Source organism: Hipposideros armiger, unplaced genomic scaffold (genome assembly GCF_001890085.2).
Source record: "Hipposideros armiger isolate ML-2016 unplaced genomic scaffold, ASM189008v1 scaffold_278, whole genome shotgun sequence".
Taxonomy (NCBI): domain Eukaryota; kingdom Metazoa; phylum Chordata; class Mammalia; order Chiroptera; family Hipposideridae; genus Hipposideros; species Hipposideros armiger.
In genome coordinates, this window is record NW_017731628.1 from 40,444 (window position 1) to 58,456 (window position 18,013).

Genomic DNA, 18,013 nt, shown 5'->3' on the forward strand with positions numbered 1-18,013 from the left:
TCATAGCACAAAAGGTGGTTTCTGGGCCACCATCCAAAGTGGGGATGGGGCTGGGGGCGAGGAGGGGTAACAGGAAGAGGGGCTACCAAGTACATCTACCAGGCACCTTGATTGGGAAAGATGTCACAAGAAAGAATGCCATTTTCAAACCGATGTGTGGTCCGAAGGCTATTAGTCACATGACCCTCTTTCCACCCACTCTATTCCACTCACAAGAAGCCTGGTAAACGGCTCACGTTGAAAACTGGGAGGAAGGCAACTGCAGGTGTGGGAGAGAAGGTGGGTCCCGGACGCTATCCTGTCGAAGGTGTTTGTGCTCTAGACGGCAGGTGAATCACCCAGCGACTCACCGAATTTAAAATAGTATGCTACGGGATAGCTCGAAACACCATTCGCGCCTACCTCACCTGACAGATTGGAAATTCCTGCTCTCCATAAAGCCGGTTAGCAATACTCAGGGTGTAATCAGCTTTGATGGTATCTAACTTGGAGAGAAGCTGCCCGAAGTAGCAACTGAGAAATCCAACATCATCGTTTGAAGACTCCACCTAACATAGGAAGAAAGAAAATGTGATCTTATCAGAGGAGTTCACCACCACCAAAGCAAGTTGTCGTTTCACCTTGTTACCCCGTGGGGGAGCGAGCCGAGAAGAAGAGAAGAATTGAAGAGTGCGCAGTGGTCCCGGGAGCAGACATGGCTCCGGCCCTGGTGTAAGAGCGTCCCGGGACGGGACCTCAGGGGTCTCCGCAATGCACGCTGTATTTTAGATCAGTGCTCCTCGTTTTTCTGTCTTCTAATGATAACGAAAGAGACAATCTTCCCTCCACCCTTCTCTTACATGTCTAAAGTAGGGGGATTGATAACCTGAAGAATACCTCTCCTGCTCCCAGTATGAGGCAACTGAGGAAAGCTGTGTGTGTTAGTACAGATTTCAGCAGGGACTAAAGCAGGTGAAAGTGGAGGGAGGGAGAGAGAGTAAGGATTCCGCAGCAGATCCTTCCCCCTTACTGCCCTTCATCCTCAACCATGCTTCATCCTGGGGACCTGTAGCCTGTAAAAGTAGGTCAGTCATGAAGCTTCGAGCTAAGTTTCTTTATCATGAGCAGAAGGTACTAGTTCCCACTCTTTAAGAAACTTAGCTTACAGCCAAGAACGTATAAGACACACAATCAGAAAGGAAGTGGGGTCATCTGGGGTTATTGCTGTCGATGACAGCCAGGACCTCATGTTTGGGGATAAGCAACCGTCAGCAGATGTCGGACTGCCAGGATGAGCAGTGTGTCAGCAGGCGGGGCAGGAGTTCATGGTGGCTCACCTGCAGAGTCAGAGGCTCTGTCGTTCCTTTCTGCCCTCCCGGAGAGCTGTCATCCAGCACTTTCTGTTGTTTGTACTTCAGACAGGGATCAGGTTCTTCGCTTTTATTCTGGGAAAATTCACTGAAGTGTAGTACCTGCGTGGTGATGGTACAGGGTCTTTCAAACAATATGAACAGCACGAAGTTGGAATAGCTTCAAAAACATGTTTATAATGTGGCAATGACAATGATTATGCAGTATAAAAACAATCGACAGCAGTTTGAAGGAAAGTGGACGTTTCTTTTGACTTGGGTTGTGAAGTGGAATGGCGGGGAAGGACACTGACTGCTCCCGCCCCACCCCTTTGGGACAGCCTGTAAGAATGAATGTAACCAAACTCAGAGAACATCAGGTGTCCACCAGCCACATGGGACTACGGAGCCAGTGTAACTGGATTTTGAAGGCTTAGTATGAAAAACAAAAAGAAATTAAAATATCTCATTTACATTTTTTATTGTAATTGGGTTAAATAAATTATTAAAATTAATCTCACCTATTTCTTTTTACATTCTTAGTATACCTATTAAAGATTTTTTTTAATTACATACATGGCTCAAGTTATACTTGTGTTAGACAGTGATGATCTAGAACTTCAAAGCGATCAAGTGGGTGAGGACAGCAAGACAATTTATCCAGAGCATTGCCAAAAGGTAGGCAATGACTTGCACTGCTCAGGGTAGGTTTGCTGGCAGGTGACAGGTGTCCTGGAGAAAGAACATCTGAAACCTGACCTGGAGGACACCAGCCACACTCTAATGCTAAGTGTTGCTAATGGAATAATATAACAAATCAAAGCAAATGAATAAAGTTGAGTGAGCCTGAACACATTGTGCCTTAATCCAAGAATTCAGTCCTCTATACCAGGGACAACAGCCATGTTCCTACATAACCCCTGTGCTATGTGCTAGATCCAGAGATGTATGAGACCAACCTCAAGAGCCTTTGGTTTATTTGGAGAGTTGTTCTTGTCGCTTTCATTCATTCATTCTACAGATTGGTATTGGGTGGCTACTATAAACCAAGCACTGTTCTAGGACAATGATTCCTGCCCTCTAGGAGATTACATTCTAGTGGGGGAGGCATACAAAAAGTAATGCACATAGTAAGTAATTACAGTATGCAGTATGTCAGAAGATGGAAAATGCCATGTGGGGGGAAAGGAGCTAGCATAAGAGGGAATCTTTGGGAGTTGGAGGCCAGGATGCAGCATTAGATTGAGCGGTCAAGGTAGATAAGCTGATCAAAGTCCGGAAGGAGAAAAGGAAGTTATAGATCATTTATCTGAAGGAGGATCCATCAGCAAACGGGATGGAGGCAGGGCCCTGAGGCAGAAGTGGGCATGTCTTTCCCAAGGAAGCTAGGCGGCCAGTGTGGCTGGGGCTGGAGACAGGGAGGAGGGAGAATGGTGAGAGATGGAGTCACCGGGTTATCTGGCACTCAGATCCCAACTTTCATGGGCCATTGTAAGGACTCGGGCTTCCATCATGAGCGAAATGGGAGATCTGGGCTTTGAGCAGATGAGAAGCAAGATCTGACTTAAGTTTTGCAAAGATCCTTCTGGCATCTGAGTGGAGAACACTGTCAGTGGAAGCATGGAAGCCCACAAGGAAGTTGAATCCAGGAAAGAAGAGATGTTGGTGGGAAGTACCTGGGTTCTGGATATATTTCAAAAGGAAAGCCAATAGACTTTTGGAGAGAGAGAGAGAGAGAGAGAGAGAGAGAGAGAGAGAGCGCTCCAGGGTCTTTAGCAACTGGATACATAAGTGGTGCTTACTAAATATTTACTTAATGGAACGAGGGAAAGACAAAACGCACACGTGCATTAACAATAACTGGAAATCTTGGTATATAATTATATAGAGAAAAAGCAAGACATGCAGACAGGCACTGACAGAGAAGGCAAATGAAAAAAGCTGTCCAACTGGTGAGGCTGGAGAGGTATCATAAAGGAGATAGAGGATTAATTGAGCTTTGAAGAATGGTGGGCCTGAAGAGAAAGCGAGGCAAGGATGTAAATAAAGGTTCCAGCAAGGCCAGGGTGCAGTGAGCATTGTGTCTTGCCAAAGCAGGATTAGGTCTGATTATGGTGTGACTTTGGCAGTGGACCAGCACCTGGTCGATCTGACGTGCACTGTCACCTCTGGCCCCCAGATGGACCATGCCGAGGGCAGCTGAGAGGCTCAGAGGACAGAAGAAGATGTTTTTATGACCATCTTTTTTGCTTATCTCTTGGAAAAGATCGAGGCAAAATTTGGTGTTTGCCGCAATGAGAGAATCCATCGCGAAACTGATGAGAGTCTAAAGCCAAAAAGAGAGAAAACGATGATCAGAGAAAAACAGGTAAACAGACAGTTCTCATTTTAAATACCCAGGATATAATCAAATGTAATTATTCAGTATGTTATTAAATACTGGAAAATAAGGTCACCATCATCCTGATATATTGATATTGATGTTGCTATGGATATTGATACAGACAGAGATCTATTTTTATTTAGTGGTGTGAATTAGTTTGCTAGGGCCACCATAACAAATTACCACAAAACAGGTGGATTAAACCATGGAAATTTATTCTCCCTCAGTTCTGGAGGCCAGATGTCCAAAATCAAGGTGTTGGCAGGATTGGTTCATTCTGAAAACTGTGGGCAAAAATCTCCCACCTTCTGGTGGTGGCCCACAATCCTTGGCATTCCTTGGTTTGTAGAGGCATCACTCTACTCTCTGCCTCTTTCATCACATGGCGTTCTTCCCTGTGTTTTCTGTATATGTGTCAAAACTTCCTTTTTCTTGTAAGGACACTAGTCATTGGAATATGGCCCACGCTAGTCCAGTAGTTTGACCTCATCTTAACTTGATTGCATCTGAAAAAACCCTATTCCCAAATAAGGTCACAATCATAGCTACTGGGGATTAGGACTTAAACATATCTTTTTGGGAGTACAATTCTACCCGCTTCGTGGTAGAACTTCCTTTATTCAGGTAAAATAAAGTCACAGTCTACTATGTCCTCATGGTCAAGTTAGCAACCAAGAAAACTTCATTCCACTTCCTTCGTCTCCACAGGCTATATCCCTGGTTCTACTTAAGACATTTGCTTGTACATGCCCCTCAGTGTTCTAGGACAGAATATATGCCCCGCAAATTCTCATGGTTTGTGTCCTTTTTTAACATTCTCATCTCTTGTTGACTCATTCCATTTGAAACTTACAGGACTTGAGGCACTTCAGTCATCAATATTGTTCAAGAGATAATAGATCTTGAAAGATATTGGGGGTTTAGAAGCCATTAGGTTCAACACCTTCTCTTGACAATATAGAACCATAGGTAATACAGAACCAAGGTAAAGGAATGGCTTCCCTTAGGACAGATTTCTTGTTCCCCTCCCCAACCCAATAATCGATTCCAGAAGTATCAAGACAATCTGATGTAGACCTCACCTTGGACCTAACTCTCTTAAACAAAACGTCTTTTATTTTGCTTTTTTGCTTATGGATACTGTGTATTTCCAAGATGGAAATGTAAGCCCCCTTATATTTCTGTTTTTATCATCAGACACATGACACATACTAAGCATTAAGAAGTAGTGACTGCATTGAATTGAATCATGTACATTGGTTTTAACATCTTTCCACTTTAAAAGAGGCTTTTTTAGCCTATCAAACCTAATTTTAAATGATAACATTAGTAACATTTTAAAGATGTGCCAGATGTAACTTTCCATCTACATTGGAAAACACCTTCCACACAAAGAGGGTGCTGTTTGGCTAAGTCTAAAGGCTGGTGGCTGAAATAGGCTGCCTCTTACTAAGCTACAACTTAAAAAACTTGTACATAATTTACTTCAGTAATCATTATTTTTCAACAGACTTGAAATAACCTTTTAAAATAATAAGGTCCCTCATAAATCTATTCAGCACAAGGAATCAATACTACCTCTCCTCCCCATAATGACTTTATAATAATAGTTGCTATTTCATTGGTGCCTACCATGTGCCTGGCATTTCACAAATATTGTCTCCAATTCTCAAACAATTCTATAAATCAGAAATTATCTTCATTTTACATCCAACTATTACGTGGAACAGCTGGTACACAAATCAATCAATTCAGTCTGATTTCAAAGCCCCCCTTTTTCCTCCTATGCCCCGCTGCCATTTGGGGCAGATAACACTTGTGCTCCAAAAGGACGTGTCCCCAGTGATCCATCCCATATCTCTATGACAGGAAGATGTCTCCAGCAGGCACATGTTTTACTCATGTCTCTGACTAATGGCCATGGGCTGTAGAAAGGAGCTCCCAGCACCGAATGTCCACCAGGGCTGCTCTAAACGGCCTCTCTGCCCAACGACATCTCAGCCTTCAGTCTGTTCTTCCAGGGCTCCTGTGATTACATGGCGGGGGCAGGGTGGGGAGAGCGTCTCCAGATTGAGACTTTCTTGAAAATCTTTCAATTGCATTGAAATCGATGAAAATGTACCATAAATATAGATTGGAATTTCAAAACTGTAAACACCTAATCACAAATTGGGACTGACTTACATAATTTCGTATTTACAGTCCCCAAGATCACCGCCTACCACCCATAGCTGAGAGGTGCTAATGGACAACTTTTGTTCAAAAACAGAGAGAAAAATACCCACTTGGATATCGATAAAAATATTATATTTTTGCCTATAATACTTTCCAAGTGGTTTCTTGTTCAATCTCAAGTATAGTGACTAAAATATGAGTTATTTTATTGTGACAATTAAAAGTTCATACTAGATAGATTTTGTAACATCCCAGACTATTCTAAGTGTAATTGTTCTTTACTATACAGTAGGGGGAAAACTAATATACCAAAAATATTTCATGTCTCATAATGTCCATAATTTTCACAAAGTTATTAACAACCTAAGAATGAAATTTCGACTTTACATAGGTAGATACTGTTCTGCTGAAATCAAAATTCAAACCCGTTATAACTAATTAAATCATGAGAAATATCTAAAAACAAAGAAATACTTGTGAAAGAGGCAATCCAAAGCATTTTCAATGTAAGTTGCAAAAGAGAAATGTAAATTTCATATTATTTAAAATACAAATATTCTAAATATTGTACCATTTTATATTTCAGAAATTAGTAGAAAGATGATATACAATCTTTCAAGCACATTAAGATTTTTTTAATTATTCAAACATCCACATTTTTAAGAATTCAATCTGATAAATCTGATATCTGACCAGGTGCTTGAGGTGACAGATATTACTAGTATTTCCTAGCAGATATTGCCACATTTACAAAAAAATTCAAAACATTGTAAGACAAATTGCTTGTTTCAAAAAGACATTTGACTAAATAAAAATGGCATACCTTTTGGTTTCAATCAAACCTACTTTGGGTTTCTATTATTTAAAATAATTTCCCAATGCAGTGGTCATTGTTAAAGATGATATTAGGCAATTTACCTTCTTGCCTTCTGAGTCGCTGCTAACAGCTGGCCAGGTAAGTTTCAATCCACACCCTGTCAGGAATGGAAATACATGAACTTCGCCCCTCCCACAGTGGTACTTTTCCAAGTGCTATATTGGAAGCCAGGGTCAAATTATTATTGATTGATTAAAGGGGGGGGAAAGATAAGGGATGTGTGGCATATATATTTTTAAACAAATACTCACGCTCTATGCTTAAATTAAATAATTAACTTACTATGTTTATATTTCCTTTGCTTTTTCCAATTGGGTCTCTTCATAGAGCCCTCATAACAATATTTGACCTAAATTCCTATTCTAGATACAGAGAGAAGCAGAGCACTGTTTTACTTCATATGCCATTGTCTTGGACATTCTCTTATACTTGAATTTCTATATTATTCTAAACTTTTTGTTAACTTACTACATAAGACTTACAAAATGAGCTTTAAGCCAATTTCAAAATTGTGAGTTTTGTTGTTGTTGTTTTTCTCCAGCAGCAGCCTTGGGGTACAGGTGGGGATTACTATTTAATGTATTGACTAGAATAACTGAATACCAATCAGAGGATAGAAATTATCAAGACATACTGACAGAGAGACAGAGACAGGAAGGAAAAGAATTTCTAGAAGAGAACTAACTTGCTAGGAACCAGAGAACTAATCAACTCTGTACCAATATATCCAGAAAGTCTGCCCAATTTAGCTTTCTGTGCTATGTGACCTGCTCATCTATTTATCTGATTTATTTCCTCAAGAGACACCTCCACTTCCTTCCTTTCTTTTCCTTCCTTCCTTTCCTTTCCTTCCTTCTTTCCTTTCTTTCTTTTTTGCTTATCAGGCTTCTGATAAAGATTTCATGGGACAAATATATTACACAACTGCAACAAATAGAAGTTTTAAAACTGAGCCAAATTATCTTTGATGTTCGTTTTACTGCTTACATTCTACAATCCTGATTTGTTGTTGATTAAAAACATGGTGGGACGCGGGGGGAGTCAGTGAATGTCGACATGGAGGCTATAATGGAAGAGCATTAAGAAGAGTAAAAACGCTGGAAATCGACATGGTTTGAGGAGAGTGTAAGGATTCCTCTCTGGTTTGGCTCCCTTTTTTTACCCATTTACCTCTTTTTCTAACTTCTTGTCAGACAACATTATCTCAGCTCCAGCCCCACACACGATTATATTAGACATAGGGAAATTCAAAAGAAAACTTTTTAAAGTGGGATATTGCTTTTATGGGGACTACAAACTACTTATATATACTATACATATGCAAATATGTTTACTTAGATGGAGGACATAAGTGCATATGCAGCTGGTGTATACATGAAACAAGTATAACCATTTTTATAAGGTAAGATGTCAGCCAGTGAAAATTAGAAGCTGAGCATCCAGAGGTCTCTCAATTCTCAATAGTGAGCACAGAAAACAAATATGCTGTTAATTTTCTTCACCTCACTTTTTCATTTGACAATGCTTGCACGAAATTTCAAAAGCTATTGTTTTTCGGTTGAGTCTGGTCATTGGTCATGATTTATAAGAGGTGGGAAAATTTTAACATCTGAATCACTTCATGCTTCATGCCAGTTGACCAATAACTACTTCATGGGGTTGCTGTCCAGCATCACCTTTCAAAAATGATACTAGCTACATTCAAAGCAGAATGAATCATTGCCTGGTTCCCCGGATTTCTGGCTGCCACATTTGTCCATTGTTGGCTGACAATAGTCACAGTGTGTTGGGTTTCTGAGTGCCTGAGCAGAGTCAAAGCTTGTTTGGATATCTTTAATCTAGGGTTGCATCTGTTTATCCTCTTGTTTATCCTCCCGAATAATCCAACAAAGCTCTGACTACAGATGACTGCGCCCTGCAAGCCTAAAACTCTGGGTGGTGTGATTGTTCAATCATTAATGATGAAATCTACCACTAAATGTAGCTAAATATTAAAATAACTTGCTCAATCACTACAGAGGTCCTGAGGGGAGCACTTACTGGGTGCCAAGCTCCATTTGGTCTTTACCTACAGATTCTCATTTGAGTGCCTGACAAAAGTCAGTCTCTCTAATGTCAGGGACCGGACCGAAAGCACCAGATAATTATACTAGAGTTGGAGGGAATTGGGGAGGTCAATGAATCTGATAGTGTTACTCAAGGCAGGCTAAAAAGTTTTTCCACGTCAACAGGCTGTAAAAATAAGGTTTCATCAAGTGTAAGAGTTAGACGACTCCTCCTAGATATGTTACAACTCCTCATGAGTTATGAGTCAGTCATTTAACCCATGAGTAACTCATCTTTTTCTGCCTTGAATTTAAAAAATTATTTCTGCCAGGATGAGTCACTGGCCTAAGTCTTTGCCAGCCTGTAATGCAAAACAATATGATTAAAATTCTCCTTTGTGGTAAAGGCAGCATTTCTGAGATACTGTAAAGAGGCTCCTTTTCATCTAATTTTACATGATAATACCAAAGAAACAAAATGTGTTTATGGGGGAAATGTCAGCACAGACACATATGAGCTAATAAAAAATGTATCTTTTATCTGAAGTAAACCGTTGGTTGACCTGACATTCACCATTTTATCCAAACTTAGAAGCTTTGGTAACAACATATGAAATCCAAAAAAAGAAAAAATCCATTAAAAGAACAAAAATCAGCAATAATAAATACTAAAACACAATAAACTTCTTTGAAAACTTGCAATCACCCTTAAGGTAGCAGTTACCCTTTTCATAAAAGCCCTCAATTCTCTCAGATCCAAAACCAAAGCCTCCAGGATTGGAAGCAATGCCAACTGCCTACCTCAATGTGACTAAGACACAGAGACCAAGGACAGGCATAGCTATGAGGTGGCAACGAAGACATTGCAGAAAACGCAGTACGTTTGCAGTCAGAGGACCCAGATCCTGGTATGAATCATACTAGCCTGAGACCGGGAGCAAATTCCTCCTGAACTTAAATTTTCTCACCTATGTTCACTGAAGCATTATTCAGAGTGGCCAACACATGAAAACAACTAAAGTGTCCTTCAATAGAAGATTGGATAAAGAAGATGTGGTACATGTGTACAATGGAATATTACTCGGCCATAAGAAAAGATGAAATACTGCCATTTGTGACAACATGGATGGATCTTGAGATTATCATGCTAAGCGAAAGAAGTCAGACAGATAATGCCAAGAACCACATTATTTCACTCACATGTGGGATATAAAACAGAAAGCAACAAACAAACAAGACAAGCAAGCAAACAAAAACTCATAGACACAGACAACAGTTTAGTGGTTACTAGAGGGGAAGAGAAGAGGGGATGGTAAAAGAGGGTAAAAGGGGTTAAATACATGGTGATGGAAGGAGAACTGATTCTGGGTGCTGAACATACAATGCAACATATAGATGATGTATTATAGAATTGTACAGTTGAAACCTATGTAATTTTACTAACCATCATCACCCCAATAAATTTAGTAAACATTTAAAAATAGGAATAATAATATATTGGGTTGTCAGAAAAGTCATGATGTTTTTTTCTATGTTTTTCATTGCAAAAATGCATCATGACTTTTCCGACAACCCAATAGATTTTCTTGCTCTGATGTGTTATACAAATGTTAGTATTGTTATTGTAATTTCATAGAATTAGTATTGCATAACCTTCTTTTTATTTCTTAGCCAAATCTCTATGACATATATTTGTTTCTCCTATAATTGTAGACCAGGGCTTTATACTTCAAATCATTGTTCGCAAACTATAGTCTACGGGCCAAATCTGAACCAATGCTTGTTTTGTAAACAGAGTTTTGTTGATACACAGCCATGCCCATTTGTTTACTACTGTCTTTGGGTGCTTTCGCTCTGCAATGGCAGAGTTGAGTAGTTGCAAAGAAGCCACGTGGCCTGCAAAGCCCAAAATATTTACTATCTTGTCCTTTACTGAAAACTTTATTGATCCTTGCTTTAAATGAAACATAATAATATTTAAAGCCTATGAAGTATTTACACCCTTAGACATATAACTTCTCCACTCATAGAACAAAAGTTAAAATACAGATAAGAAATAGTTTCTTAATTTAAAAGTATGTGTTTTGGTTTGATCTTAACCACAGACAAAATTCTAAGGCCCTTGAGTACTGTAAGAAAATCATAGCCCAGGCATTCATTCGGCGACTCCTGAGTGCCTACTATGTGTCAGGCACTGGGGATACAATGAACAAGAGTGAGATTGTCCCTGCATTCATGACACTTAGTGCAAGAAGAGCTTACAACCCAGACTGTGTTACCTGCATCTAGATATAATAAACATTTATGGTGGGCCTAACACATAACAGGCCCTTCTGCACCCATTAGCTCATTCAGTCCTCCCAATAAGTCAGAGAGAGGCCATTATTACCCCAATATGACAAATAAGAAAACTAGGACTCAGACAAGTTCAGTTGCTCAGTCAGGATGCTAGATAAGAGCAAAACGATGACTTTCCACCTCCCAAGAATAGATCTCTATAACACATAACAGCTTCAATCCCAGAACAACTGACCCCCAAAGGCACCTCCACCAACGACAGCTTGTCAACCTCCCAGCACATACCTGGAAGCAGTACGGACGGTCCCCAGCTAAGGTGTGTGCTCTGATGAAGTCAGTCCGATATCACGTAGAGGAGGAAACAGGTATTGAGCAAGAAATTCTGTGACTTTTAAATAATGACCATGAATCAGCAATTAACCTATAAGATGGAGAAAAAAGACATATATTTATGGTCACTAACACAATGCATTTTAAATTACAGTAATGATCTCTGTCTGCAGTATTGCTCCTTTAGACTAGAATATTCTAAGACAACCTCTCTTCACAAGCTATCCCACAGCCTGCTTGTAAAGCAGGTTACAGAGGAAGCTTTATAAAAGGCTGCTAGAAAGGCCCAGATTTCCTATCACTGTCCCTGATCCCCCCTAAACAACTTACGAAACCCTCTCAGCCTGTGAAATCTCATGAGTCATCATTTGTAGATGAAATACACAAAACCCAAGAGGATTTACTGTCCTAGCACATCCCAGTCCACTCCCTGCAAATGGGTTCAGTGGTGACAGAACTCTATGGTCTGAGCCAAGTGTGAAGCAAAGTCAAGTGTCACCAAGAAAGGAGGAGGCAGGGATTGCAAACTATTGTCCTTGTGTCTCTGTTACCTACTCAATCATGGCTACAACTCCACGGCTTCTAGAACAATTTACTGAGCATCCTCACCAGTTAGTATTTTTTCTTCTGGCATCTCAGACAAAACCTAACAAATGAACACATTCTCTCCCCTCTTTCCCTATCTCCTTGGTTCCTTCTTGTTATCTCTGTCTTCCTCATCTCCTCATTTCCTATCATGCAGTCCCACCCTATCCCATTCCCCGTCTCTCTCTCACTTTGAGATATTTCAGAGGAATTCATTCACCTGCAAAACTCATGAGCTATTGCTTCATCACGTCATAACACTGGCTCCTTTTCATAACACCGGTTCATATTTTGTAAGGAAAATAACACATCCTTGGAGGATTTTTGAGATGTTTAGAGGTCATTTATTAAGAGTTTATTTTGGAGCCTTACCACAAAGCTATGCCATTGAATTTCCACAAAAAGTTGCTCCCTCTTCATATAATTTCATGACAGTACACTCAATATTCTGGGGAAACCCATCCTGGGCTTCATGACTGAGTGACAATCATAATTTGAGGAGAACATACCATCAGTAATTATATTAAAAATGAAGACTTTCCCCACTAGAAAAGAAAAGCCTAGAGTTCTACATAATATTATAGTTGTGACCTCCTAACCTATAAAACAGACAGTCAGAGAACCTAAAGGAACTTAAAGTAGCATATAACTTGCAGCTATGAAACTGGTTTTCTATAAGTCAGATTTAACCCATAGAAAAATAACTGAGAATTAACTGCAAAAACAATGAAAATTTTGAATTAGGGAGATGGTTGGGAATTTGAGGTAGTAGACTATAAAATAATTTTTAAATACTACATGTCATTTGGGAAAATTAAAGCTATTTAGTAATATAAATGAAAAATAAAACTAATTACAAGCCCATCAAAATTCACAATTTCCTTTTTTTACAATACACTCTATTTTTACATCACGGAGCTCACACTACATTTGTACTTTTGGGTCCTGCTCTTTTTAATACTTCAACCTAAATATTTCTCCATATTTTAAAATTCTGTTCCTAAAGATTACTTCTAATGACTATGTGAATGTGCCATAAACTACTCATCTATCCCCTTATTAATAAATATTTAGGTGGTTTCCAATTTATATAAATGATGCCATTAAGAATCTTTGTGTTTAGCCTTTTTAGCTGAATCTCAGATGGTCTCCTGAGCACAGATATCTAGGTGCTGAATTAATGGATAAAATGTATGAACATTTTTATGCTCGACTACATCATGTCAAATGTACTCCAGAGAAATTCTACCAGTAGTGCATAGAAGGGGCTGCCTTTCCAACTGTTATTTACTGACCAGTTTTTCCTCTCCTAAAACATGGTCATTAATCCTCTCTCCTCACAAAGGTCCCTGAGAGAGGAATGAAAAAGATCAGCATTCTTTACAAGTCCTGTAACATAAATCACTACTTTGCACAAATAAACAAGTGACTACTTAGACCTTCTATGACTTTTTTTCAAGTCAAGTTTTACACATCCTTCAATGAGTGCCCTACCACGGGGTTGGGACAGGGTGTGACCACCTAATTTTCTGAGTTTTCTTAAGAGAACACCAAAGACAAGTTGCACCTACTTTTCTTGTATTTTTCCCTGTGGCTCTTTCATCCTGTTGCAATTCTCTATTTGCGGGCATCAAGTTTATCCAGTGGCACCCAGCAACGACTTACATAGGCTATGCCATTGCGAAACTTAGAAGACTAGCCTCAAACACTTCATTTATCTGTTATGTCAGTGCACAAAATTAGGCTAAAAAAAAAAACTGGCGCATATGGAGGTTATTCACGTGGCAAGTTCCCCTGGTTACTGCCCAGCTGATTGTCCCTTCGACCACGAGGGTTTCTAGGAAAGCAATCACTCTACCACCATCTGTCTCTCAGTGAGTTTGGGGAATAGAACTCACTTTAGGAAAACCCTGCATCAGACATCGGTGTGAGTAACCAAATAGAATGATAGGCTTTACAGGTGTTTTACTTGAAAGTGGAGAGTGGGGGGCCTGGTGAGAGAAGAGAAAAGATGGTGAGGACAGATATTAGTTTCTTGACACAGCCAGGCAAGAAAACAAAGTCTTTGCATCCTTGCACATCCCTTTCTGCAGCCCCTCTATCTTCCCACAGCCTAGAATGCCTCTCTCTCTCCCTACTTCGGGAGATGATAGTGATAAAAATATTGTGACACGCAGCGGACACCTACTGTTCCCTCGGCTTTGTTGAAGAGGTGTGAAGATTTTGTGCATCTTTTTTTTTCTTTTAGCAAATAGATTTTTTTCTTTTTAGAGCATTTTTAGGTCTACTGAAAAATTGCACAGGAAGTAGGAGAGGATACTTTGTTTCACACCTCTTTCTCCACTCTGATTGGGTCTTTGGAACGGCCTTGGCAATGGCTGGTGAGGACAAGTACTTGAGACGTTGAGAAGGGGCCGTGGTCACAAGGAAGAAACAAGGCTAGGAGAGAGGAGACCCTGGGAAATGTGGGATCTTGGTTCTCTTTTCCTCATAGAGAGAGCAGCTGGTCATCCCAGCCATCCTGGGTGGGTGTCCATAGTTTAAACCCCGGCCAGAAATACAGGGGAAATTTTCAAGGAGAATCCATTCTTATGAAATGTAATTCAGTTACCCTATTGAGGGAAGAGTAAAGAACTAGGTGCCAAGTCAGGGAATTTGCCTCATTTTATTCATCTCAAGTGATCTTCCTTGTTTCTGATAGTGTGAGGTCCACGGGCAACATCGAGTAAACGTGAGGGCACATGGTTAGGCATAAAACCCCAAGAACATAAAACACATGTATTAGTTCAGAATAATAAATGTGCTCTAATGTAAGGAAAGCATGAGGATATTTGTAGGAAATCTTTTTCTTCACTGTACAGCATTGGCCTCGTCAGTAACTTTTACTGAGTCTGGTTTTTCACCAAAACTTACTGAGTCTTTGGGTTTCTTCAAAACCAGATAATAAAAGCAAAACAAAACAAAATGTACACAGTTACATGTCAACTCCAAGTTTTGGCGCCACAAACAAAAGGGGACTAACAGTGGAATTTAGAGTGGCCAAGAAGAGGGCCACGAACCGAAGTTGGGGACAAAAGGGTCAGGGACGGCCATAGCTCTCTGTTTTGCCCATGATTTAATGAGAGCCTGGACCAATGGCTTTTCTGAAGCCAAGATGTATTCATTCTCTGCTCCCTAAATGAAGAAATCTTATCACAATAAGACATTAGATTCTTTTGGAACCAATTCTTTCTTTTCCAATCACTTTGTTGAGGTATGACTGACATACAAAAGAGCTGTGCATATTTAATGTGAAGAGCATGATGAAATAAGTTGCATGGAGATATGTATACACCCATAAAACCATCACCACGATCTGTGCCACGAATGTCTATCACCTCCAAAAGCTTACCCCCCCCACACCCTCTTTATGTGTTAGGCCTGACTTGTTCTTAGAGAACTCCTGGTGGCTCAGTGGCCCACCACTTTCTTTCCAGAAGGCAAACAAACTATAATGTTTCTCTGAGAATGTATTTCAGCCTCATTCTTCTCTCATTTCTTCAAGCTTTACTTCATGCTGAAATTAGATTTCTGGGACTTTTTCTTACAAGCTTGTACAGCATTCAGTTTGGGTTATATGAGCTGCCTTTTGTCTATTGCACATGGTGCTTTAAAAGCTGAGCTGATGAGCAGGCCCTTTTGTAGCTGTCCATGTTTTGTTACATATTGTGCTCGTTTTCTTTTCATCAGATTTCCTGGTTATTATGGAGTCAGAATTTTATTTTTAGTCCTCTTGAGCCATAATCCCTTTTAATGTCTCGAAGCAAAGGATAATTCTTTTTAAGTTTTTTTTATATGTACTTAGAAAGTCTAAGATACTTACTTCAATAGTTCTTGCATTCCTCACCTTTGAACTTTAACCTTTGTCCTCACATTCCCAGGGCTTCCATAGTACCAATTAGATAATTTCTTATTAATTAAAATTAAACCCAGAGTACTGATGCTCCTTTCATCCATTTATTTATTACATTAACATTAAGTCATTGCTATGTCCTAGCAATGGTAACATTAAGATTTGTCCCTTAAAGAGTTTATATACCTAAAAGATTATGTATCCTCAGGAACAATAAAAAAATATATATCTTGTCCCAGCAGCACTCTGCTGATTAACCATTCTTTCCCCCATTGAATTGTCTTGAAACCTTGTCAGAAATCAATTGACCATAAATATAAGAGTTTATTTCTGGATTCTTAATTCAGTTCCATTGATCTATATGTCTATTGTCATGTTGGTACATCACTGTCTTGATTGCACATAAAAAAGAATAAAATCGGACATTGCCTGACACCATACTCAAAAATAATCTCAAAATTCATCGAAGGCCTAAGCGTAAGGGTTAAAACTAAAATATTCTTATAAGAAAACATAGAAGTAAATATTTGTGACCTTGAGTTAGGCAATGGTTTCATAGATATGACTCTTAAATACAGCACCAAAAGAAAAAAAAATAGCTAAATTGGAATTCATGAAATTTTTAAATGTTTGCACTACAAAAAATACCACATCAAGAAACTGAAAACAATCCACAAAATGGGAGAAGATATTTGTAAAGTATGTATCTGATAAGGGGCTCAGATCCAAAATATATACGAGATTCTGAAGTATTGGTGAATAAGTTGCATACATCATGCCTCTTTGCCCCTAAATATTGTTTATATAGTTCATAAGAAAAATGACCTTCTATTACATAACCACAGTACAATTATTGAAATCTGTAAACTTAACATTGATACAATACTTAATCTGCAATCCATATGCTAATTTCACCAATTGTCCCCAAAATATCCTTTATAGCAATGTGTTCCCAGTTCAGGATCCAATCCAGGATTACATATAGCATTTAACAGTCTTGTCTCTTTTGTCTTCTAGTCTGGAACAGTTGCTCTGCCTTTCTTTGACTTTCATGGAATTGACATTTTGAAGGGCGCAGGCCCGTTATTTTGTTAATTATCTCTCAGTTGAAGTTGGTTTTATTTTCCTTTTTTAAGTTTCTTCACGATTCAATTCAAGTTACACATTTTTGGCAAGAACAATACCTAAGCAATATCATGCCCTTCTTAGGGTATCACATCAGAGGCAAATATTGTCCATTTATCCCATCATTACTGATTTTAACTTTGATCATTTGGTTGGGTGCAATCCTCGAGGTTTATTCATTGCAAAGACATTTTGAAACTGTAAATATTCTTGTCTTCATCAAACATTTTCAAATTACATGTTTCTTGCTCGGATCAACTATTAACAATAACTGTTTCAAAATAGTGATTTTCAAATCAGTATTCCATCTATATTTATTAGTTGATATTCCAGAAAGCCATTCTTAAAATTGGTAAACCATTAGAAAAAAACCCTATTGAGCATAGCTTATCTATATTTTGCTTTCAACCTTTCATCTGAAATTTTTTAAGAGAAAGTGTCATTTTTTGAGATACTCTGAATCTAAGAGTGTCCTACATACCAGGAAAAGCCATTAAGACAAATGTGCTGTTGCAAAGTCTTACCACTACCAGAAAAGCAACTCAAAGGCAAGTACTGATGACTAATGCATAGAGACATCCTATTAGAATATAAATGAGTACAAATTACTGGGAATTTTGACTGGCTGAGTTTCTTTTAAACATCCATTCATTCTTCTAGGAAAAAGAGACAAAAAAAAAACCCAACTTGGTGAATTCTAAGGTTTTTCCATGTTCCATTAGATTTAACCTGCAGAACACAAGTGTACAATCAAAATCAGCCAAGTTTAGCTTTTCTGTGTTAGCAAACACCATGCTTACTTATGAAAGTCCACAGAATAAAACAATTTTGTGAGTAGTAAGTAATTTGGAAAATCTGGGGTATTTTGGTGTAATTGACACTACCATAAGGCAGGAAGGACCATATTGGGTTTTTGGGAAAGTCATGACATATTTTTTCTATGTTTTTCATTGCAAAAATATGTCATGACTTTTC

General features: G+C 39.0%; 1 protein-coding gene across 1 annotated transcript in view; it reads right to left on the reverse strand.

The window, feature by feature from the left end:
• SERPINB12 (serpin family B member 12) overlaps positions 1 to 18,013 on the reverse strand; it is a 45,759-nt gene that overhangs the window by 5,040 nt on the left and 22,706 nt on the right. Inside the window, exons 2-5 of the mRNA XM_019657692.1 lie at positions 11,392 to 11,527; positions 3,469 to 3,654; positions 1,317 to 1,451; positions 408 to 548 (exon numbers count right to left, since the gene is read on the reverse strand). Of these exons, the coding sequence (XP_019513237.1) occupies positions 408 to 548; positions 1,317 to 1,451; positions 3,469 to 3,636 (444 nt within the window). The 5' untranslated portion in view covers positions 3,637 to 3,654; positions 11,392 to 11,527. The remainder of the gene's footprint in view (positions 1 to 407; positions 549 to 1,316; positions 1,452 to 3,468; positions 3,655 to 11,391; positions 11,528 to 18,013) is intronic.